Genomic DNA, 24,307 nt, shown 5'->3' on the forward strand with positions numbered 1-24,307 from the left:
TATCTTGGGGGCATACTGTAAGTCTCTCTTGAAACCGGCCAATATTGAATGATTTTGAAATCACCTAATTTAATTTTACATGTGAAAAAAGGAAGCTGTATAATTCAACTTTGTGAAAAAAGAACACATTAATGCAGATAGTAGGCCAGCACATAATGTTATGTATAGGTCTGTGTTAATTTAGCAGCTTCCTACTCAATAACTGTTCTTTTACCATGTTTGTCCCTCACAGTAGACAGAGAAAGGTTATCAGTGGAAACATCTACATGCGCAATTAATACGCCTGAATTTTCTGTGCAGAAAATTCAGATACATTAAACTGGGCTCCTGCATGCATCTGAATGTGTGCCCTTGCTCCTGATGGGAGTAGCTCAGTTCAGGTCTGCTCCTGCTCTGTTCTGCCTCCCTGTAGCAGTCAGGGGGAGCTGGTTGGCAATGTCGCCCACTCCCCTGAACCAGGACAGATCTCCCCACCCTCTATAGCCCCCCTGCTGCCTAGGCTGAGTCAGTGTCTATATGTGTGCTTCAACACATTGAACTAATGTACTGATTTTTAGTACCTGTATCTATAGGTACTAGAAAATGGCGCATTAGGCTAATCTACTCTGCTGTAATTGTTGCATACATATAAACCCTGATTGTTACTGTGCACTAGATTAGTCTAATGCACAGTAAAATGTCTCATGTAGGAGCACCCAGTATGAACTGGAATTGTGATCTCATACCTACTCAAGTCAATGGAAAGCCTCCCACAACTTAATTCTTTTTCACTGCTAAGACACCTCTGACTGGGTATGTCTACACAGGGCACATTAGGCTAATTTAATGCACTGTAAAGTGTCACCATCTACACATGCACAGAAATTACTGTGCAGTAGATTAGTCAAATGTGCTGTTTTCTAGTACCCGTAGATACACGTACAAGAAAACGGTGCATTAAACTAATGTGCCAAAGTGAACATGTAGGTGTTGACTGAGAGCAAATTGCTCCTGGTCAGCATAGGCAGTAGGGGGCCACAGAGGGCAGGGAGAGCTGTCCTGGTTCAGCAGGACACTATCTTCCACACCCATCCCAATCTCCATGTGCCTGGGAGAGCTGTCCTGGCTGCTGGGCAGCTGCCTCTCAGCCACATGGATTTCAGGACTCGTGGAGCTGCACTGGCTCTGGAGGCAGCCCTGACTAATGTGGAGTGGAGGAAAGGGAATGTGGGGAGCTGTCCCAGCTCAGGGGGCAGCTGCCTGCCAGCCCCATGCAGATCAGGACCTGTCTCGATCTCTGTGTGGCTAGGAGGCAGCTACCTAGCCACCAGAACAGTAATCCCAGCCCTGCAGAGATCAGGATGGATCCTGATCTGTGCAAGGCTGGCAGGCAGCTGCCCACCAAGCTGGGACAGCTCCCCTTGCCACACCCCTCCACCTCCACCCTACATAGATCAGGGCTGCCCCCAGAGCTGGGACAGCTAGAGGCTGGCACCCAGGGGAGCCTGAAGCTTTTCCTGGATGTTGCAGGAGGGCAGAGCAGGGCAGGAGCAGCTCTGGACTGGACTGCTCCTGTTGGGCACAATTTGCTCCCAATGCAGGAGCTTGAATTTTCTGCAGAGAAAATACAGGTGCATTAATTGATGAACTCACTTCATTTCTGTTAACAGGGCCAGGTACAAAGAAGCATTCTGTTCACCTGTGTGGACATGCTTTCAATGCTCCACACTTTCAATGGGGAATCAGTGAGACTCTGGAAACAGTTTCCGTTGCCTCTTCTAGAATCACACATTTATTTCACTAGGCAGTATTGTCCTCTGGAGATGAACAGTAGCTCTCTTACATCTATTATTGAAGTGTAATCCATTAAAAATGGCATTATTCCAGACTAGTGTCAGTGCTGCATTTGGCATTAACTAGTTACTGGGTGAAGTGAACAAATAGGAACTAGGAACCCAAGACCTCTCTCAGTCAATATAGTGGCCCTCATCTTGGCTATAGAGGCAGATTCTCCTTTTCCTGGTTCATAAATCCATCCCTTTAGCTGCTCGATGACACAGCTGTAACAACAAGGTGCCCCTAGTTCTGCATAGTGTGGTAGTTGTGACACTGTCCTATGGTGTGAGAGGTGAGCCCTTGCTCACATCCCTTTGAGGAGAGTGGGCCTAGATCGTGCATCTTTTTGGGTAGAGGTTTTAATACATTGCAACACAAATCTGCCACTTGCAACAGTGTCAAGCCACTACTTGTCCTGGTTGTGGGTCAACTGCAGTTTCAGAGGTCTTGCACAGCTTTTATTTGACTCCAGGGGGAAATTAAATTGCAACAAAACATAAAGGGAGCTGAATGACTTGGTGGTCATATTGAATTGTTTCCCAGGATGCACAGCTGGGCAAACAGTCACTTTGGGTACAAGGCAGACAGGTAAAAATACAGACTTTTTAGTGAAATTCTGATGATTATGCAGGATGAAGTAGAATGTCATTTCATGTCTTCTAAAACAATGAAAGTGCCATTTAGATTCCTTAACAGCAAAGTAGAATTTTGCCCCTGTTGTCTGTAAAAGGTGTTGGACCAGGGGCAAACTGCCCCCAACGTAAGTCAGAAGAATAAAAAAAGAGCATCCAGTGTTTGTCAGCAATAGAAGGAACTATAGGCTAAAGTAGAATAATTGCAGTGATAAAAAACGATCATGTTCAAGGCATTTTGCACTTCTGGGCACTATCAATAAATGTAGGATAAAGTCACCTGGCAAATAAATGAGAAATACAATTAATCTTTGATATTAAATAATCCATGAGTAATTTGAATAGTGCTCACAGAAAGATGCATACCTATTCTTTAGCAAAATGCCAGCTGCAGTTCTGGTAGTATAATACTTCTTCATTTAATTTAATAGAAAACACAGGAGACGGTACAAGCACATGGATTATAATAGTTGCAGTCGTAGTTTCAGTTGTCGGTTTTCTTCTTCTGATCATTATTATTGTGATTATTGTATACTGCTGCCACCGCCAAAAAAAGAAAGGTAAGTGGATTTTGCTACTATATTTTTTAAGTCTTAAATTAGCTATAATCTGTTATCATGTCAGTTAAGGCATTCTGCAAAGTTTGGTAAGGAATGTTCAGACAGACAGGGAATTTTGGGAACTGGTAGCTTGTAGACAATACATTTCACTCTTCTGTTACCCCATAAGAAGTCAACCTTTTCTTGGTGGACTCATTAGTATTTCTACCATAGTAAGAATGTAGCGTGTTAATGTCAACAGTGCCTTATTAGAACACAAATCTCATGGATTGTCAATGCACACCTTCATCTAGATTTGTGCAGCTATGTGATGTATAGCTATAATTAATGTATTAAATGAATACTTTCATGGAGTTCATTTTCCATGTAAACAATTGTGCAGGAATGATATGTGATTACAAGTGGAAGGGGACAGAACTTTGTTCTAATACAGACATTGAGAACCTCTGTAGTAGGCCATGTTTAATTGTCCCATATTTTAAATTCATTTTTTCATTTCTTTCAGAATCCACCTATCAAAAGGAGATGAGGTAAGTTGAATATCACAGGAAATATTGTCCCTTGGTTATGACCCTCTTATGCTGTCTTCAGCCCTGTCAAAAAGCCATTGAAGCCCCTAATCTGACCTGATCTGAGCTGAATATTCCCCTGATTCATGCTTTGTGTCAGGTAATTTACGTTGCCCCATAAATTCCCCTCTACTGCAACCCTAGGCTTAAGGAACGTGTCAGAAGACAAGGGTAAGGGCTGCGGCCCTGAGAAGTGTGGACGTTAATGGCTTGAAGTTGCTGCAAGGCAGGTTTAGGCTAAATATCAGGAAAAAATTCTTCACTGTTAGAATAGTGAGGCAGTGGAATACACTACTTAGGGAAGTTGTGGTGTTTAAGAAGAGGTTGGACAGCCACTGGTCCATGTTGCTTATTATGGGTATATCCCATGTTTCTGGGCTTTGCCATTACACATTTTAGGGTGTTTTTAAGCCTTCCTCAGAAGCATTGGGTGTTGGATCAGCAAAAGGCTAATTTCTTTGTTCAGGTTTTGAAGAAGTAGTGGGCAGGGCCATGTGAAACCTTCCACAAGGTTCTGCACAAGAATCTACAAGCAACGTGAAGTTTTAGCAGGTGAAAGGTAAAGTGCTAGAAAGGATCATAAACTGGTAAGCAGAACAGCAAACAAAGGAGGTGGGACTGCAGAGAAGTTACAGCTGGATTGGGAGGTTTTTTGTTTGTTCCCATTGTTGAGGAAGCTTCTGCATTTATTTTTATATTTGAGGTAAAACATACCATTAAAGTAAAACTTACATAGAGGGGCATGGTCAACAGCTAAGCAAATCTAAAATCAACAAATGTCAAGTTCAGATGAGTATACTGAATACTTGGTTTTAATACCACACCACCACACTGTTAGGTGTGCAAACCCAGTTCACAAGATAACTCCAGAAGATGTCTTTACATGTGGTCTGGGTGGAGAGGAGGGCATTTTAATTAGAGTGGATCCAAGAGCTGCTCTAATTAAAACAACCTCAGTGTCACATGTATTCAGGGTCCTGCACTTCAAAATGGCAGCAGGGGTGCTTTAACTAAAGTTTGTGTGTAGGCCTGGGGGTGGGCCAGAAGCCTCACATCTGCTCCTATACTTCTGTGCCATGGCTTAGCGCTCCCCACACCACATGCTGCCAGGCCACATGGAAAAAAAAACTGCAGCAAAAAAACTGCTCCACTTTTGGGGCCCAATTTCAAGGGGGTCATGTGCCTCCCTGTGGCCTGCCCCCCCTCCACCCCAGTCACCTGTGCTGGCTAGAGAGTCTTGCTGTTGTGATCAGGGTCAGACCAATCACCATATTTGGGGTCAAGAAGGAATTTTACCCCATGGTCAAATTGGTATGGACTGTGGGGAGGGGGGGGGGGGTTGTCTTCATCTGTAGCAGGGTTGTGGCCTTCTACCTGGAATCTCTTATGTGTATATTAGTAACCTTTTACAGAAGCAGGACACAGGACATTGGCTGCTTTGGTCCCCTTGCTTTACCTGTGGCAGGTTAGGATGTTATGTTTTGTGCTGTGTCAGGGTTGATGATAGTTTTATGGGGAGGTTAGATTATGGATTTGTATAGGATGGTTTGGCTAGGAATGATAAGCCTTGGCTGAGCTGATATAGCTAGAGATAGTCCTGCTTTGAGCAGGTGGTTGGACTAGATGACCTCCTGAGGTTCCTTCCAACCCTAATTGTCTATGATTCTGTAATTTTGTGATCCTGCTTCAGGTAGGGGATTCAACTATATGACCTTTGAAGGTTCCTTCCAGCCCTATTTCTCTATGGTTTCTGCATACTACTGCCACAAGTAGGTACCCAGGCACAGTGTTTGAAACTGTTTTGTATCTGAATGATCTTAGGGGCCTTGCTATCCACCACAATAACTCAAAATCATAATGGCGGAAATGTGGCGTAAAGCCATCATTGCTCCCCAGTCTCCCTGTGCTGTGAGTTTTGTGCTGAGCCTCTTGCCAGTACAGCTCAACATCTTACTCTACTTTTAGTTTTTCTTTTCTCTAAATTATCATGCAACCTGGTCTGGATATTGTAAACCAGTACCCTAAAAAATGTCAGAAAATTGCCCATTAGACTCTTTTAGGTGAATCACCACCACGCCATTTCTGACTATAATAAAAACATAAAAACCTTGTTTAAAAAGTTCAAAATGCTTTAGTTAGCACATCTTGGTTTTAGTGAAGTATTTAATGATTTGCTTTTAAGCATGAGTAGTTCCCTCTACACACGTGCTTAAAAATTAGATACATGTCTTCAGGTGCTTTGCTGAAACCAGGCTTCAGTTTGTGACTTAGCAGCAGTTTCCAATTTACAACAGGTTTTCTCTCAGGCTCAGTTCTTCACATTTGCAACCAATTCCACAGGAGGGCACTGTTCACTGCAGCAGATATCTCTGAGTTTCCAAAAGATGAAGTTAGCTGTGTTAGTCTGAAGTCAAGCAGAAGGCAGGATAGATTTGTAACATATATATATATATAGATATATAGATATCTATATATCTATATATATAGATGTATATATATCACAAACTTGTGGGAACAGCATCTGAAAAAGCTTTTGTCCCATGAAAGCTTGTGGTATAATATGTATATCTACTTTGGTTAGTCAATAAAGTGCAAATCTACCTTGCCTTCTACTTTTCAAAAAGACTACAGTAGGTGTACTACTTACAGAGAACTTAGGGTATCACTCTACTAGAATTTCTGGTGTACAAAGGCAGGCTGAAACTGAGACATATTGATTCATGTTAATTGAGACAGATTGGCAGACAAATTAGGTCACGTCCCCTGTTTTTTAAGGATCATTAGAGTTGGACTGTAAAACAAAACAAAACAAAACAAAACAAACAAAAACAAAGACTGCCCAGTGATCACTGTCAACGTTTCCTACTTAGTTAAATGAGTATCAGATACACTTGAATACAAAGCAAATTAATTGTGTACACCACAGCATTAGTACAAAACACCTTAAAAATGCATGCTTCTGTCCATCAATATTAAGAGCCTGTTTGTCACTATTAATGGTACCATGGAAGTTTTATCACGTAACTTTGTGTTATTCATTTTTATTTTCAGGGATAAACCATGAATTGATATACAATGATTGCTTGTGGGATGTTTAACTGTACTCTTCATACTGTCTTTTAATCACCCTCTAATAATCAGTTTCATATGTAGAACTTTGTCAAAAGTCTTTTGAAAGTCTAAATAGATGTTCTTGACCACTTCTCCTTCATTCAGTACTGATACATTTAAAGTATTCTGAGAGATTAGTGGAGCATGAATTGCTATTGCAGAAATCATTTTGGAAAGATCATCAGATCAAGATCTTTTAATTTTTTGTTATTCTTTAAAAAAATATTATTTCAGTCAATATACCAGGAACAGATATACAAACAGGCTGGACTAAAACAGCAAAACAGCTGAGGCCAAATCTAGGGACAACTTTATATTTGGATTGCTGCATCAGCAGAGCTTATTTGCATTTTAACCTAGTCCTGCCCAGAACCCACTGTGAACATTAATTTTGCCAGGGCAGAATCTATGGAAAGAGTCTACCCAACAGATAAAGTCAGAATTCCAGAGAATGTATTTGCTAAAACACAATGATAAAATCTTCCCCCCAGATCCCAGAGAGTTGCCGAGATGTTTCTGCCTACATTTGGCTACCAGAGTGCTTTTTCTACAGGTTTTACATGAGGCTAGTGTAGAATATTACCGGTTACACTCTGGTTGTCTCTTTCCCTATATATTCTCTGAATCTGACCTCTGGTAAATTAAGTTGGATCTTAATGAAATGTTGAATGCTTTTAGACCTCATTTCAGCAATGTTGATTTTAGATTTGCTTAGCTGTTGACCGTGCCCATCTATGTATGTTTTACTTTAATGGTATGTTTTACCTCAAATATAAAAATAAATGCAGAAGCTTCCTCAACAATGGGAACAAACAAAAAACCTCCCAATCCAGCTGTAACTTCTCTGCAGTCCCACCTCCTTTGTTTGCTGTTCTGCTTGCCAGTTTATGATCCCTTCTAGCACTTTACCTTTCACCTGCTAAAACTTCACGTTGCTTGTAGGTTCTTGTGCAGAACCTTGTGGAAGGTTTCACATGGCCCAGCTCACTACTTCCTCAAAACCTGAACAAAGAAATTAGCTTTTTGCTGATCCCAAGAGTGCTCTGGTTTGAGCAAGTTTGGAGTGGATAGGACAGAAATGTGGATACAAATGCAGGTTGCTGCTTTCCAAATACATGTGGGTTAAACTTTAAAAAGACAAGAACTCCTTACTTAATCTATCTTGATTTACCTAAGAGTAGAGAGGACAATGCATATTAGATGTCCTCACTGTAGCGGGCAGTCACCATGCCCCCCCAGCCTTGGGAGGCACATAACGTTTATGAGCAAAATTGTATGCTATAGAGGGAGGACACTGAACTGGATATTTCTAGAGTGATCTATCCCCTATTCAATACTTTCCTTGGAATCCACCATTACTGACAGTCGGGACACAAGGAAACTCTCTATGCTGTCCACAACACAGATCTGTGAGTCAGCAACAGAGTCTAACACAGAATTTGAGATTGCAATTAATTTTATACAAAAGCCATGAAGTGCGTCAGAGACTAGAGGTCTTGGGGGTAAAGTTTTGAATTTCCCAGTTGCTGATTAAGCAGAAACTCTAGTTGGGGTTTTTCCAGGACTCTACCTGCAATATAATGGTTTCAAGGATGAGAAATATTTTAATTACCTTTTTAAAAGTCAGGTATGGCTTGTTACCAGATTTGCCCATTCCTTTGGGGTGTGCTCATTTATTAGAGTGAAATTTCTGGGGTCTCTGCAATTCTATCAATGTACTGCTTGTGTCACTTGTGTTTCTCTATGGATCTCTATTTCTCCTTTCTGCAAGTCCTCACCCCTGCTGGAGCTACCTTGCAGGGCTAAGTTTCAATGGGGCTAGGTTCCTACAGCTACGGAATCAGTCGAACACATACACATACACACACACGCAGATTAACAGAGCATGTCTTAGTGGGCAGGATTACTTAGCATTTCCAGGGTGATACCCTCATGTACCACAGACTCAGCACAGGAACAAGGCACATCTGAGTCAGCTGGGTCAATCAGCATTTACAGGCTGACACCCTCATATGCCACAGCTCAGCACTTCCCAATCTCTTGTCCCAATTGTCCTGATAGTAACTCCCTTGATGAGCAGACCCCACACAATTTTTGGGTTTTACAGGGATCTTTGATTTAGGTAAAAGAAGTGTTGCTGCAAAGCAAATGGAGGGGCAGGGGTGGAGGAGAAGAAAGAGTAAATGAAGTTTGGAGAGAGAGTATGGCAAACAGCTTGACCATAAAATTTATTTTATTACCAGGTATATGAAACTTATGATGATAGTAGTAGTAATAGCCATACAAGGAAAAACAAACAAAACAGTTACAGTATTACACAACTTCAGTTGGGTATTTTGGGAAATCTAGCTCAAGTCTGATCAACAAAAGTCAGGTTGATAAAGTAATGCCTGGAGTAAGAAAGAAGGAGAGAGGGAGAGAGAGAGAGAGAGAGAGAGAGAGATTAAATCAGGTCTGAGGCTTAGAAAGTGGGTTAAACAGAGAGAGAGAGAGTTGGGGTCTCACCACTCTGTGAAGATTGAACCGATCGAGGTTCCGGGTGTCTGTTGGAGCTTGCAGACAAGCTGTTCAGTTTCAGGTCTAGAGTGCTTGAGACAGGCAGAGCCCCTAGCATGATCAGCAGAGGTATTCCAGGCAGAAAAGGAGAAGGGGAAGTCCCAGTAGAACTGGTGCAATGTTTGGATCCAAGCACCAGAACAGAAACTTGAGCTTGGGTAGTGGTTTTTGTAGGGAAACAACAATGGATCAAGGGAGAACACTAGGTTTATTTATGGGTAAATTATGGCTCAAGGGAGTATACCAGAGTTGTTTTGTTATGCTGGACAATAGGAGCTGACCGTTCCTGGCTATGGGCGGCTGTTACTCTGAGGGAGCTCACAATGCAAACAGGCAGATTCAGTGTTTTGGGTACCAATAAAGGAGTCATTACTAGAATTTGTCTGATAAATGCTGAGCTGGGTGTATGCACACGTGGGTTGATTGGCATTTGGAGCAGAGTTCCCTCATCATGCAGTGCTTCCCTGCTTCACTGGTCCCAGAGTTCAGTGCAGTCCTTGCCTTGGAATTTCTGTTCTCCACTCTGAATGCTAATGGAAGTACTTCCTTGTCCCATCTTCAGTGTAAATGAGACTAGGGGAGTTGCCTTACTCCTATCACCCTTGTCCAGAGGGGTTTAGGAGTGTCTCACACTGCACCTTTATTGCCTTTTGTAAGTCCTTTCTCTGATCAGTTCCAGTGTAGGTGGGGGGAGAGCGTGCGGAGGGGTGGGGTGGTGGTGAGTCCTTTGTGAGTCAGACAGGCTGGGTACTATGCCAGGGTTCCCCAAGAACACAGAGGTGACAGGTAACAGGCTGCAGGTCACTTTGGGTAAGTTCATGGAAACAAGTTACTGAAGATAACAAGTAAGGTAGGGTGCAAACTTATAGCACTCCAGTTATTTTGTGATAAATGCCTATCTCCATACTCTTAGCCAACAGCAAGTGCAAGAAAATTTACCCCCCCCTTTCATCAAGGAGTAAGCTACCTCACTTTTACCTGTGGAAAGAGCAGACACACAAGCAGATACTTCAGAGTAGTCAATATGCTGTAAGGTCACGCCCTAGCTTAACTCTTGGTAATTTATTTGTATTCCTATCCCCTTTGTGTCTCTATTAGATACTATTTAGGACCACTCATGTGATGAAGGTTTTAATGACAGGAATTTTTATTTCTAGAAAAGTTTCAGCTAAGAAAAAAGATGATGGCAGTCTGGAAACAAGGAGGAGGAATGGTAGTGAAAATAATGGATACATTCCCGAAGAGTCATGGCACCCAGAACAAATGCCAAGTGAGTCAAACATGTTGATGACAATGAAGCTAACACAATGGAATTGTTTCCCCATATTTCAAGAAATGTGCATTTGGACTCCATGCTACTTAGAGAAAGCCTTAGTGCTTTCCTTAATTTACAGGACGTTCTAAGGAAAATCTCAACTTTTGCGACCTCAGAAGTACTTTCTAGACCTGGACCTTTTTCTAAAAATCAAACTAAACTTGAACTTTGTTTAAATTTTAAAAATGCCTTCCATGTGCCTTATAATTTCCAAATTCCTGCTAGGATAAGGGGTGGGTACTGGAATCTTATAAGAAAGGCTGGTTTTGCAAAAGTTTGCTGTCTGACTGAGACATGAAATCAAGTCATGGGATTTCCAGCCCAGTATTATAAACATTCTGACAGTTCAGCAAAGTTCTGAGATATTGGATATTACTTTTTTTTTTACTACAGTTAAACCTTTGAATGTTTTAAGGCTCACAATTCATCACCATTGCTTTGCTAATCATGCAACATCATTATGACCTCAGATGATGCTTCCAAATTCTTAATTAATTTATTGTAACAAATGTAAAAATCTAGAACTCTTGGTTCAGAAGTGATACCTTTTATTAGGCCAAGTGAGAAATTACAAAATATATATATGTTTCTGTAAGCTTTTTTTCCCCAATTTCTCAGTTATTCTAATAAAAGATATCTCTGAGCCAAGAGTTCTAGATTTTTGCATTTCTTTTTGTCTCAGACCGACATGGCTACCAAATACATTCTTGTAACAAATGTTGCATTGTTCATTTGTGCAATGTAATCTTCAAAAATATTCTCTCTGGGAATGATACCAGAGGGTAATGTTTACCTCATTGTTTTTCAGGCACTGATAGGTATCTGTTTGGCTTACTGTCTCACAGAATAGAATTGACTTATTTTAGGGACATGCATAATGTTAATGTTCAGTGTTTGGCTGACCACCATTGTAAGCTGTCTTCAGTTGTTCCTATGTAGTTAGAATGAATGTTAGAATACTGCTAGGGAAGGATATATTTTTAAAAAATTAAATTGGAAATTGATGGTGCTAATAATATTAGTGTTCACTAGTGATGTCCATTAAAGTGGAGGCTGAATAGTAACCACACAGTACTGGCTAGGGGCCTGCTGGATGATAGACTGCTATGTCTGTGAACAGAAGATATAGACTGAGGTAGAAAACGTGGAGAGAGCTCAATTCTTGAAACAACTCACTGCTTTCTGTAGAAACACACAGATGGATAATTGTCCTTTGCACTCTTTTTCTCCATGTTGCTGTGATTGTATATGTGAAAATGTATTAGTGAGTTATGATGTTAGTGATGAATGACTAACTTTATGTATGAGAGAGGCAAGCATTTTTGTGGGTGATATTTTTTATTGGAGCAGCTTGTATGCTTTTGAATACAGCACATTCTTCTTTTGCTCTTTACTATATGTCCTATTCTACAGCAATAGAAAACCAGCCAAAGCTTTGCCTGCTGCTTGCATTTATCACCACATTATCATCCTGTATCAAACTTTGAAATCATGTAAAACTAGTGTAGTGAGCCTATAATTCAACTGTGCCCTTTTTCCTGACAAATTAACTGTAAAGTAATAGACTTGTGCAATTGCAGAGGTATCAAACAGCATTTTTTGGTATGTAACCCAATTTTAGAAAGTAATAGGTACAGCTAGGCAAGCAGGCTTCAAGATGGGTTCCTTGCAAACTCATTGAATACAAGTTCTATTTATGGTAGTAAGTCTTGTTTATTTGTATATCAGAATAGTTCATGGAATGTTAGAGAGTAAATAAGAATGAACTTACATATTCTTCTGTTACAGAGGTTGCCTCTCTTCCCCCAATGGCCTCCAACTTCTATGGCCCAGAAGATTTAGAAGTCAGTTCTACATCACAGGTAATTGGAACTTAATCTGCTGAAATCTTGACATTTTTCACATAGTTCACTTGTGCTATACTCAGACCACAGTTCTTAAAGGATATAGACATTTAAAAGTCAAGGAGGGCTCTATTCTGACATTTGGCATTATCTCTTTTAAGTCTCTGAGGGCACATCTACACATGCATTTGATCCAAGATCAGTTTACTTGCAAGTAAAGTACTTGAGAGTAAACATTCCCAGGCAGGCATCTCCCCCTCTGGTGCCACATTGGGGAGCTCCAGGCTCTGGCTGCAGTTGCAGCTGCCAGCAGCAGGCAGCCCTCTTGAAAAGGCAGCCCTGCTTTCTGCTCTCTGGCCAGCCACTTCCCTGGCCAGGAGCAGCATGCACAATGCAGGGGCAACATGTGGCAGCTGTCTTCTTGTTGCTTCTGTTGCTCCATGGCAAGGAGACCACCATGACACCTTCATGCATGTGAGTGCTGCTGGGGTGGGCAGTGCCCATGATGCCCATGTATTTCAGAATGCCAACCTGCCAGGCCTAGTGCAGAGCAGGTGCTTCGTGTCAGGGCCAGGAACTGTGCCTGGAACTCCTAGTCTGTCTGGTCCTGCACCTCCATGCACTGGTTTTGTGTGTCCTTGTGTGCAATGTCCAGCAGCCACCAGGCCTGTGTGTCCTCCAGCTGGTCCCTCAATGCTATCACAAGCTGGGCCTAGAAGACAGTGTAGTCCTGGATCTGCCTCTGGTGGATCTGTTGCATCTGCAGGGCCCTGGCTGTGGGCAGCAGGGACACTGAATCCTCATCCTGGCCTCCAAGTGTGGCCTTTCCCCTGCATGTAGTTGCAAGACCTGCAGAGTCATGAGAAAGAAGCTGTTTGTGAGAGTTTGCAACATTTCTCAGATAAGATGCTCTGTACTGGAGGTGTGCACAGCCTCTGGTCTCAGATGGGGGGCCGGGCACACACAGGTGCCCAGGGACTATGGTACATCAGCCAGGCAGGGCCAGGCCCAGGCAGCTTCTGGCTGAGCCGCCATCCCTGCTCAGTTCCCTGAGGCAAGTGGGCTGCTTGGTGCTGGCTGCAGGCAGCCTGCCTCCCCTGTCCCATTCTCAGGCTGGGACAGGCCAGGCTCCTGGCAGCACCTGCTGCTGCATCTTCAGACTTTGTCCTCCCACTCCCTCTGCACACACAGGATAGTCACTTTTCTGTGCTGCTACCAAGCCCATGGTACCAGGGCTTGGGGCGGGGGAGGGGCATGGGGATCCTGGATGACTGGGATGAGGAGCTGTCTGCATCCCTGCCCTCCCTGCATGGGGCCTCTCTGGAGAGGTATCTTGGTGCCAGGCCCCGCCCTCCCCCCTGCACAGGTGCTGCACCCTGAATGTGTCCCTGTTGCGCATGCCATGGGTGGTGCATGAGGAGCTGTTTGCATGGACTGAGGCTGCACAGAGTGTAGCACCACTACACCCTGCTGCTTCTGATTGCCACGATGTCCTGTGTACCTGGCATGGGACCCTGAGCTTTGATGGTATGGAGGGAAAGCCTGGGCTGCCCTGCAACATCTTCCACCACCTGGAGGGCTAACTGTGGCTGCACTACATGTCCCTATCACTGACAGCCAAGGAAGACATCACCCTTGGCATTGATGCATTCCTCAGTGTGTGAGAGGCCCATGCTCACCTAGCTGCAGGGGCATGGGCTGCTCAATAATGTTTTGCACTGCATCCCACCTCCCTGTGTGCTGTTGAGGGAAACCTGGGGCCAGTGTGGGGATGGAAAGCAGGGGCTGATGGGAGGGCCCTCCCCCTAGTGTGAGGATTACCACAAGGTTGGGGCTGGCATGTGTGGCATCTCCACTCAGACCTGTCTGGCAGTGACAGCGTGCAGCTCTGGGCAGTGTTCTTGGACACAGGATGCAGCATGTGGGTTCCTGCCTAGGGGCCCCACCTGGGGAAGAGCTGGCATTGCTGGTGGCTGTTGCAGACATGGCCGGCCACACCTTATGGCTGGAGCTGAGGCTGTGGAGCTGTCATAGCAGGTGCTGGCCTGGGCTCCCTGAGTTGCTGGTGGTGGGTGCAGCCAGGGAGCTTGGTGGAACAGGCTGCTGGAGGCCTGAGGGGTCTTCCCCCAGTTCCACATCACTGCAGTGCCAGGCCAGGGTTGGGGCTCGGGCAGGCTGCCTGTGTTGCTGTAGACAACATGGCTGTGTTCTGGGTCCCAGGGATATGAGTATCAATGTCAGTTGCCACATAAAGGGCATGAACTTGCACGCACTTCCCAGTTTATGATTGCGGCCATCACAGTGACCCACTTTGCTCACAAGGCCTTGACCTTTATGCAGCAACTGACAGTGATACTGGTTGTGCCCACACTCCTGCATCTGGCATGACAGCCCCTCATAGACATGTGTGTTTGAACACCTGCCTCACAGAAACTGACACTGAACCTCCACCTCACCTTACAACACCATGAAGTCACCAGTCTCCTCCCTGGACTAGTTGGATCCCTGGGTGGTGGACATGGGCATGGGTAAAGACGACGCCAACTGGGGACCCTGCATTAGCTTTCTGGGCCTCCATGCAGATGTCCCTATGCTGCCAGGCCTGGGCAGCTGCCTGCTGTGCCCAGTGCAGGGGCATGGTATGGGACTGGTAGCTGTACAGCAAGGCAATTCTCCACAGCACCTGCAGGCTCTGGGCAGTCTACTGGCCCTAGAGCTGGCCCCAGTGGCCAGGAGCTGCCTGCAGCTGGGCCTGGGTGCTGACAGGCCTGGCAGGGACCTGCAGCACCCTGCAGGCCTGGACAGCAGGGGCCTGGAAGCTGCTCAGCACTGCAATGTCACATAGCAGTGCTGGGGCACAGGCAGGATGGCACAACTGGCCTGCGGCCTGTCCAGAGGGACACAGGGGCCTGGATTGGCTTCAGGATCTCTGGATGTGTGCCTCAGGGCTCAAAGTGCCTGCAGGCTTTTATAGGCCTGAGGCTGGGGCTGCCATAGAACTGGCCCAGCCCTAGGGCAGGAGAGGCTTCCTGCTCCAAGGCCCTGGGACTAGCCTCAGGCCAGACCCCTAGTGGCAGGACTCCATGAGCAAATTTGCTCCTGTTTGGTATCTACACATAAGTTAGTGCACAGTAACTAATTGCAAGTAAAATTGCTACCTTATTTTGCAGGTAGAAAATTTACAAGCAAGTAGTGTCATCTACTGCATAGTAAGCATGTACATGTGTAGACATGTGCAGTTACTGAGCAGTAAACTATGCTACTGTGCAGTAAAATGTCTCATGTAGACGTACCCTGTAAGTCTTCTGGTTTTCAGGACAATATACAGGGTGCTTGTGTTAGCATCTTGGATGCGCATTCATTTTTGAAAAAGCTAATATTTGGTCAATGAAAGTGAAAGGGTGAAATTACACTTTCTTCCTTGCCTGGGCAGAAATTGCATAAGCTCCAGGCTTCTTATCCTATTTTCCCTCACTCTCCTTCATACTCCCCTACCCTGAAAAGCATTCAGAAGTTGACAGACAAGTTTCTTTGGGAAGATGTGATATCTTTTATTAGACCAACTAAATAGTTGGAAAAAATGTTCTTTTCAAGCTTTCAGGCACAAGCCCTGATGCCCTTATCCCTGAAGACGGGTGTCTGTGCCTAAAAACTTGCAAAGAACATTTTTTCAACTATTTAGTTGTCCTAATAAGAGATATCACATCTACCCAAAGAACCTTGTCTACCTACATCCTTAGACCAGCCTGGCTACAACCAACAACTCTAAATTCAGAAATTGAGAGACCGATCCTTGGTTCTGGTGGATCAATAGGGACATAAGTCTGCTCTAATAAGGTAGTAGATTATTCCATCAGCATGGCATATACCTTTGCAGGTAAGGAGCTGATACAACTGTAGGCCCTTTGCTTCTCATCTTTTCTAGAATTAAGGAAAGACTAGTTCAGTAGTTGCTGCATGAACATTTCTGTTGTAACTTTTGAACTAACTCTTGGGTTCAGCTTTTCAAGAATTCACTTCTATTATAGTCTATAATAAATCATAGAATGTATTATATACAATATGAGGGTTTTCTCTGCTGTCAGTTTCCCCACATTGGTTATACAGCATTCTGTGAACTATTTGGGAGGTCCTTCCTGCTCATAAGATGTTGTAGTTTGGTTGCACTCTGTGTGTATTGGGGTGGATTGAACCCACTTTAAACTTGGTGGGAACATATCTATCAATGGTAAGATGCTCTGGATCTGGCTCTTAATTTGTAAAGTGTTTGGAGATGAAGCAAGACATGTAAATGTCAAATATTATAGGTCATGTGATTGGAACCTGCAGAAATATTGTGGCTGATTATTGCCTCTTCTCTTAGAAAAATGTCTTGTTGAACTGGAGTGTTAGTATGATAGAGGGAAGAGACATTATCAACAGCTTTCAGTCGCATAGAAAGGAAACAGGAGAATATTTTATAGCAGAAAAGCAAGGCAGACCTCTGCATCTTGACTATGTTTAGCTGAGATTTCCTCTGTGCCTTCAGAGGTCCAGCATCAATAAACACTGGAACTTAATTACTTTCACAGTTTTGATCTCAGACTATAAAGGTTTTCTTTTGATTTCAAGCTGAAAACAATAGGTATCAAAAGACAGCATCAGAATGACATTGAATGAATGCAGGAAGAACAAAACTGCTTGAGAAACAATGTCAATCAGTTCCTTAATGACCTATCCTCTAAAGCACTGGATTATATACTATATTGCAGTTCCACAGCTAGTGTAGGGAGTTAAAAAGGTAGCTTCCACACAAGGTGTTTCCATAGGATCCTAGAGCAGAAGGGCTGGAAGAGACCTCACAAGGTCATCTAGTATAGCCCCCTGCTCAAGGCAAGATCATCCCTGACTAAACCATTCCAGCTGTGTCTGTCCAACCTGCTCTTGAAAATTTTCAGGGATGGAGATCCCAGAATTTCTTTAGGTAGCTTGTTCCAATACTTGACCACTCATACTCAGAAAGCTCCCCCTAATTTCTAACCTACATTTTCTATGCTATATCTTGAGTCCATTGCTCCAAGTCCTGTTCCTTATGGCCACAGAGAAAAATCCATCTCCATCATCTCCATAGTTACCCTTCAGGTATTTAAAACTGTAATAAAATCCTCCACCCCCAATCTTCTCTTTGCCAGACTAAATGGGCATTAGTACACATGCTTGCACTGAGAAAATGGCGGTGGTACATGCTTTTGAGCTAAAACACCTTGAAGGTGTTTTAGTTCAAAAGAGTACCACCACCATTTTTGTGTGCTGATACACATTTTGCCACCTATACAGCTGCATGCAATGCAGTACAGTGATTGCCAGCTCGCGTGTGGAGTAGATTCGATTAACTGTGGGATGCATTGCGGGACAAAAATGGATGTGCATAAATGCCCAGTAACTTTAGTTTTTCAGTTTGTCCTCATAAACTATGCTTTCCAGGCTTCTAATCCTTTTTATTGCTTGGCTGGTCACTTTCCAACTTGCCTACATCCTTTTTGAAGTGTGGGGCCCAGAACTGGACATAGTACTCTAGAGGAGGCAACACGTAGAGTACCTAGCCAGTCATTCCCCAATCTGTATTTGTGCATGCAATTATTCTGTCCTAAGGGAAGGACTTAGTACTTGTCCACGTTGACTTTCATCTGGTTATTTGAAGACCATTTTTCTAGTCTATCCAGGTCATTCTGGATCCTAGTCTTACCCTCAAGTGTCTACAAGTCCATACAACTTAGTGTTACCCTCAAGTCGGTTGTGACTGCCATCCTGGCCTCAGGCCTGGGATTTATATGTGAGCTAGGCCCTGCCCCTTCCAGTCAGCTGACTGTTGGCAGGTGCAGGCCGCTAGCTCACTCTGGTTGTCCTGGTAACTAGCAGCTGGGGCTCCCCACTCACTGCTAGGGCTCTTCCCCTAGCAGTTTCCACTCCTTATAGGAGCCGGGCACCTAGTGCTCTGTGACACACCTCCCCCCTTAAGACCCTCACTCACCCGACTGGGTCTTCACCTTCTTGGGTATCGCATCCATCCATCCTGGGCTTCTCTTGGCCTTTCTTCAGTCACCCGGCAACTCAGGAACAGGAGGCAGAGGTTTTCAGGTGCCTCCTTCTCGCCTTTTCCCCAAGGGCGCACCATGTGGGATTTGCTGGGAGTTACCCTGCCATAGGTAGTCCCCCCATATTAGCCAGCCTTGGTAGGATGCAACTTAGGCCTGTCTTTTCTCCTCTTCTACAGCCTTTAGATGATAGTGAGGATGGATCCAGGCATGGTGTATTCTTCTGACCAAGACTGCAGGCGCAGCACCGTAGTCATTAGGAGTCTGCCTCTCTGCTGCCCCTCTGTCCTCCATGTGCCATTTGTAAGGTCTTGGCCTTCCTCTTCCTGTCATCTGACTGGCTGGCAGGGCTTGAGCCTTAACCCCGACTTGACTGGCCGGCCGTGACTGGAAGGTTCTGGACTTAAAGGGGCCACCCTGCCTCTTAGTAACAGGGCTAGGGTTCCCTGCTGCCATTCTCAAGAGGCATAGTCATCTGTGATCTATGAAGCTGCTGAACTTGGGAATTCTGATTTCCTTGTAACAACAGTAATTCCACAGATTTGCATTTTCCCAAAGGATTTCTTGATAATCTATTGGACAGCATTTTTTTTAGATTTAATTGTTACAGATATTGTTATTTTTCACTGGGAGTGTTTTAGTGGTCCTTTAAGTTACTGTTTTTGGCATCTATCCTAAGGTAGATAGAGACTAGGGCTGTGTGAAATAGCACCATTTCGTTTTGATTTCCATTTTGCTGTTTCAAAGGGACAGTGTTTCATTTTGTCATTTCATTTCATTTCATTTTGTAGCACTGTTTTGTTTTGTTTAACTGAAACTGTTTCACTGTTTCAATGCATTTCAATGTTTCATCCATAGGCTATAATGGGGAATCTTGAAAATGTCTAAAATGTTGTCATTTCTTGCCTGATTCAGATGAAAACTGCAGGGATGGGACCCCCTTCTGAGGGCATGAAGCCTGCCACATTTCAAAGAGATAGGTGCAGAGGTTTCTGGGAAACTGCACCTCAAGCTGTTCAAGGCAAAACTCCTGACATTTGCTGGCAGCGGCAGCCTCCTCTCATCCCACATACAGATCTTGGGGCTCAGACCCCCAGGAGAGTTTCAGGGCTGTGCTAGAGTTTTCCTGTGGGTTCAGGCCTCCAGATCTGCATGTGGGATGATGTCCCAGCTACCTGCAGAGGGTTTGGGATTGAGAGTATGGTCGGGGGTAGAAAGGTGAGAAAGATTTACTGACTTAACAAAAACACAACTACGCGTAGTAACAAGACAAACAATGACAGACAAAAGCAATCCACATCGGCAACTTATCGGCAGTCCCCTCTGATGCCTGATACACAGCAAGCTTCTCTTTCCACAAAGTTCAGTGAAGTCAGGCGTCCCTGAACAGCACTGTCCAAAGGGGTACCGGGAAGGACCCTCGAATGCAGTCCTTGGGCTCCTCGAGGTCCACGGGCCCACGGATCCAGGCAACAGCTAACTAATCCTTTTCACAGAGCTGTATCTTTCTTTTGAATGGTTTCCACATATTCCAGCCAATTTAAAGCTTCTGAATGGTTTTGATAACGTATGACCACTCAGATTTTATTTACTTCAGCTGTCCTTAGACTGACCAATAGCAGTACAAGCCTTGCATTCCTTTGATAAGGTAATTTTAACTATGCCACAGGGCTTTACTACTTCAAGGCTTTGCTAAATTTACTAGGCCTTACTTTATACAAGGCCTCACTACATCTTAGACTTAAATTAGGCTTTTAGCAACAACATATAGCTTAATATCTAAACAAATACAGAAAAAACACTTGGTCTAATCTTCATAGAGCCTTCAGCAAGCACCTTTATTACACAGGCACACTTTTTAGCTGTCACAGATGACAGGAGGCTGCTGCTGCCACCTGAGACCGGTGCTGGGCGCAGCCCGCGCACAGTGCTGGGAAAATTGCTTCTGCCACTGGGCCCAGGCAGCAGTGGCAGCTTCCTCTCATCTGGTGCACAGATACAGGGGCCCGCACCCCCAGAAGGAGTCTGGCACAGCCCCCCAGCCCTCCTGGGGGTGTGGGCCCCCAGATCTGCATGCTGAATGACAGGAGACTGCTGCTGCCGCCTGGGACCAGTGCTGGGCACAGCCTGCACCCAGCACCAGGGAAGATTGCTGCTGCCACCAGTCCCAGGTGGCAGCGGCAGCCTCCTCTCATCTGGCATGGAGATCCAGGGGCCCACAAACCCAGGAGGAATCTGGCACAGCCCCTCAGCCCTCCCGGGGATGCGGGCTCCCAGATGTGCATACCGGATGACAGGAAGCTGCCGCTGTTGCCTGGGACCGGTGCTGAAGCTAAATAAGCCCGGCTTTGAAACTTGAACTGTTTCAAAACTTTCAAAATGTTTTGAGTGCCCTCATTTTGTTTTGAAGCTGTTTTGAAGTCTTTTGTTTCATTTCAAATTTGCTGTTTTGAGCTTGAAACACGTCGAAACAGCTTCAAAATGAAACACCCGGCAAAATTTCACACAGCCCTAATAGAGACAGTACATATATAACACACAGGTGATAACAGAGCTTTTTACTTATTCCATATGGCTGATTCATGAAAAAGCAAAGTTCAGAATTTATTCTTTCACTTGTTACCTTTCTTGCTGCTTAGCTACCTGTATGCTTAAGCATAGCTTTGAGCACTCACAACTGGTTACACAACAGAGATATCAGTCTTAAATGATAGCATAAATCTATAGAATAGCTTCACTCTACTGGCAACAGTCTCAACAATATCCTCTTTGGACAGTGTTAGTGATGCTATATTTAGTTGCTCAGTTCACTACTGAAATCCTCACTGCTCGCATTTACATGTGCCTCTTTTAAGCAGGCTTAGCCTAAAATCACCATTTTTAAAGCACATTAAGGGTGTGTGTCTATATGTGCGTGCCCTTAATGTGCCTTAAAAATGGTGATTTAAGGCTACATGAGCCTAAATTTGATACCTGCTTCATGCAAAGCAAAGGCGTATTAAGTTTAGGCATGCATAAATGCACATGTAAATACACCCATTGAAAATGAAGAGATGCTTCACTGAACTATTCTGTGATGCTCCTTGTATTAAATCATTGAAGAATGGGCTCTGCCCTTTCTGAATGCTATGAAATTTAGAAATAGCTCAGGATGACTGTCTAAAAATATTAATATCCCCCCAACACCACCATCACCACTGTCACATATACAGCTGGTAGATGTTATATTTGACATGGACGATGGGCTAAAGAATCACTAATACAAAACTATAAGGTGTATACAAAAGCAGAAGATACAAATATCATCATATCACTAGTCCCTTAATTGTTGTACTACTCTAGTGAACAACAATTTCAGGATGGAACTTGATAAATGTACAAATGGGATTATATGATGCAGTGCCTGTAGAAGTAGGGAACTGGACATGGCAGCTCAGGATATCCCTTCAGTCCTATATCCTGTGCTCCTAAAGGATGTAATTTATTTGTCATCTCCCATCTCCTCAGCATTATTATCAATGGACACCTATCTGGCCAAGCCAAGCTCTCATATTTGTGGCATAAGAAGTCAGCACACTTAGACATCTATTCAGTATATTTGGGGCCAGGTGGCTACAAAGTGAGCCATTGTTTGCATCTAGCCACAGCTGCAGCTTATATTGAAATCCCTGTCTGTGGCTGCTAGAAATGCATATGATTTGACCAACATGGAAACAATTCAGGAGGGTCTAGAGGGTTTGTACTAGATCAAAACTCATTTGCTAAATGGTAGGGTATTTAGTGGTTAGTGAGCTGGCTTACCCAAGGGTGAGCAAGTGGGAGACATACCAGGGTCAGAAGCCAGGAAATGCAAGATACCAAGGAGGAAATGGAACAGGAACAGAGCAGGGGCTAGGAACAAGCACAGAAGCCGAGGCAGGAACCAAGGAAAGAAAGGAGAACCAGGATGAGGCAGCAGTTGGGACAGGAGCTGGGAGAGAGGGTTTATAAACAAACAATCCAACCAAGTGGTGTTTTAGACAGTTTCCCTAGTACACTGGTTTGCCCAATCATGTCAGAGGTCATATCAATGTACTAATAGTTATATTTTTCTGATAGACATTTCCAACGTGGTTTTTCAACACAAGAACTTTATCACAGGTTTTGCAAACCTGATCAAAACAATTAGAAGGCTGCCCCCTGTTAATGTTTCCCTTGGAGGAACATTCCAATACCTTGTAGCAAATAGTGTTCAACAATATAGTATGATGGTGAATTGGATGATGCTGATTTTTAAGGCAGTTTTGGCAAGGCAACTATCTTTTATTGGTGCCACAGTATAGGGAGCCTTCCTTCACAAAAGGTGCTTGTATAGAAATGGGCAAGCCAGGTGCAAGGAGCAAGATCCTTCAGGAACTCAAGGTGGAACATTGCCATGCAGTGAATCTGCTTTCAGATTTTTCAGCACTTTATCAAGTTCCTTCACCAAGCTTCAAGGCAGTTCCAGCTAGATTCTTTTAGAAGGAATAGTCACCTTTTGTTGAGTATCTGTCATTTTGTGCCTTTTCAAAGGGATTATTCTGACTCTATATGAGTTGGAACCTGGTTGGACATGTCTTTGAATGACTGTTTCTGGCTTGATTTTGGGAAGGGAAGATCTGATGTTATATTTTCCAAACAGATGCAGCAGACAATGTTTAGTGACTCTATCAGGTCTGTCATGTCTGAGTTAACAGATTCTATGTATTGGTGGAGCAGTGCCATGCATTCTGTATGCTAGGCAGAAGCTCTGTGGGATGGATGCATGTGCTTCTTTAGATAACACACTGCAGAACTGACTGTAAACTTCTTCAATAGCATTATAATGAGAAAAGGTGGTCACATTTGGTCCTAGAGTGTTGGAGTAAGAGTTCCAGTTTGCCTTATGAAAATTCCATCTAGGCTTTGAGGCTCTTTTAATCAAGCAAAGTGGAGGCCAGTATGGATCAATGAGAGTTGGCATTGACTGCAGGGATAATGGACAAAACTAGCTCAGGTTAGTCTTCAGCTGAGGGGACCCAACAAAGGTCAGGAGAGAAAGCATACGACCATATATTTGACCAAAATGTACCACATAGTTTGCAATCAACATTATCTGATAAGTTTTGGAAATCTGGAACCTGTAAAAGGTCTTATAATGTAAATTTGAAATATTTCTGTTGAACTAGTTGTCAGTTTAGTCTGCATTCAACCAGAAAAGTGCTGTTCTAGATATCTCTTTTACAGGTATCAATAATTATTCTGAAGGTGAAAATCTTTTGTCATTGTATTTTATAGTATGTTGAGAGAATGCTTAGCAATCTGAAAAAATGCCTTTCAGGCATTGTCCTCCACAATACAATATGGTTTTATATCACATATAAGTAGTCTATCGAGAACTATTTTTATCTTTACATCCTCCAGAATGACAATTTCTACCTCTTCCAGACTTTATTGGGACAAACTAGATTCTTGATTAGAAAACATAAGGTTTTCTTGTTAGCTGCTTGGCCTTTCAGTATACCTTGGTTTACTGAGAACTTTTAGAATGGCCTAAAAATGTATTTCCAGAAAATGTTATGGCTTTGTGATTTCTGGGCTCAGTCTATAGGACTATTCTTAAATATAGTGAAAGATTCCCCAGCCAGACTACTTTCTTATACCTATATCTTTCCTGGACAAATGCAAAGGGTTGCCAATATATTCCATGCTAAACATGATAAATGCTCTGGTGCTCTTTTATGAAATTAAATCTTTCTTCAGCAAGGGAAAACCAGATAGCAGGACATACAACTATCTTCTGTTGCTTGTTGTCTGTTGATTACTGTTCTGGT

General features: G+C 43.7%; 1 protein-coding gene across 5 annotated transcripts in view; it reads left to right on the plus strand.

Moving 5' to 3' along the window:
• Nucleotides 1-24,307, plus strand: part of IGSF5 (immunoglobulin superfamily member 5) — a 99,068-nt gene that overhangs the window by 27,999 nt on the left and 46,762 nt on the right. For 4 of the 5 annotated variants that reach the window (XR_002086723.2, XM_006262504.4, XM_019476507.2 and 1 more), the window contains 4 exons: nt 2,879-3,007; nt 3,513-3,537; nt 10,401-10,513; nt 12,347-12,420. Coding sequence is in view for 4 of the 5 variants with exons in the window: in XM_006262504.4 (XP_006262566.2) it covers nt 2,879-3,007; nt 3,513-3,537; nt 10,401-10,513; nt 12,347-12,420 (341 nt within the window). In the remaining variant the exon portion in view is untranslated. The remainder of the gene's footprint in view (nt 1-2,878; nt 3,008-3,512; nt 3,538-10,400; nt 10,514-12,346; nt 12,421-24,307) is intronic. The other variant, XM_019476508.2, reaches the window with a different exon arrangement.

The sequence above is a fragment of the Alligator mississippiensis genome, chromosome 1, assembly GCF_030867095.1.
Source record: "Alligator mississippiensis isolate rAllMis1 chromosome 1, rAllMis1, whole genome shotgun sequence".
In the NCBI taxonomy this organism is placed as follows: domain Eukaryota; kingdom Metazoa; phylum Chordata; order Crocodylia; family Alligatoridae; genus Alligator; species Alligator mississippiensis.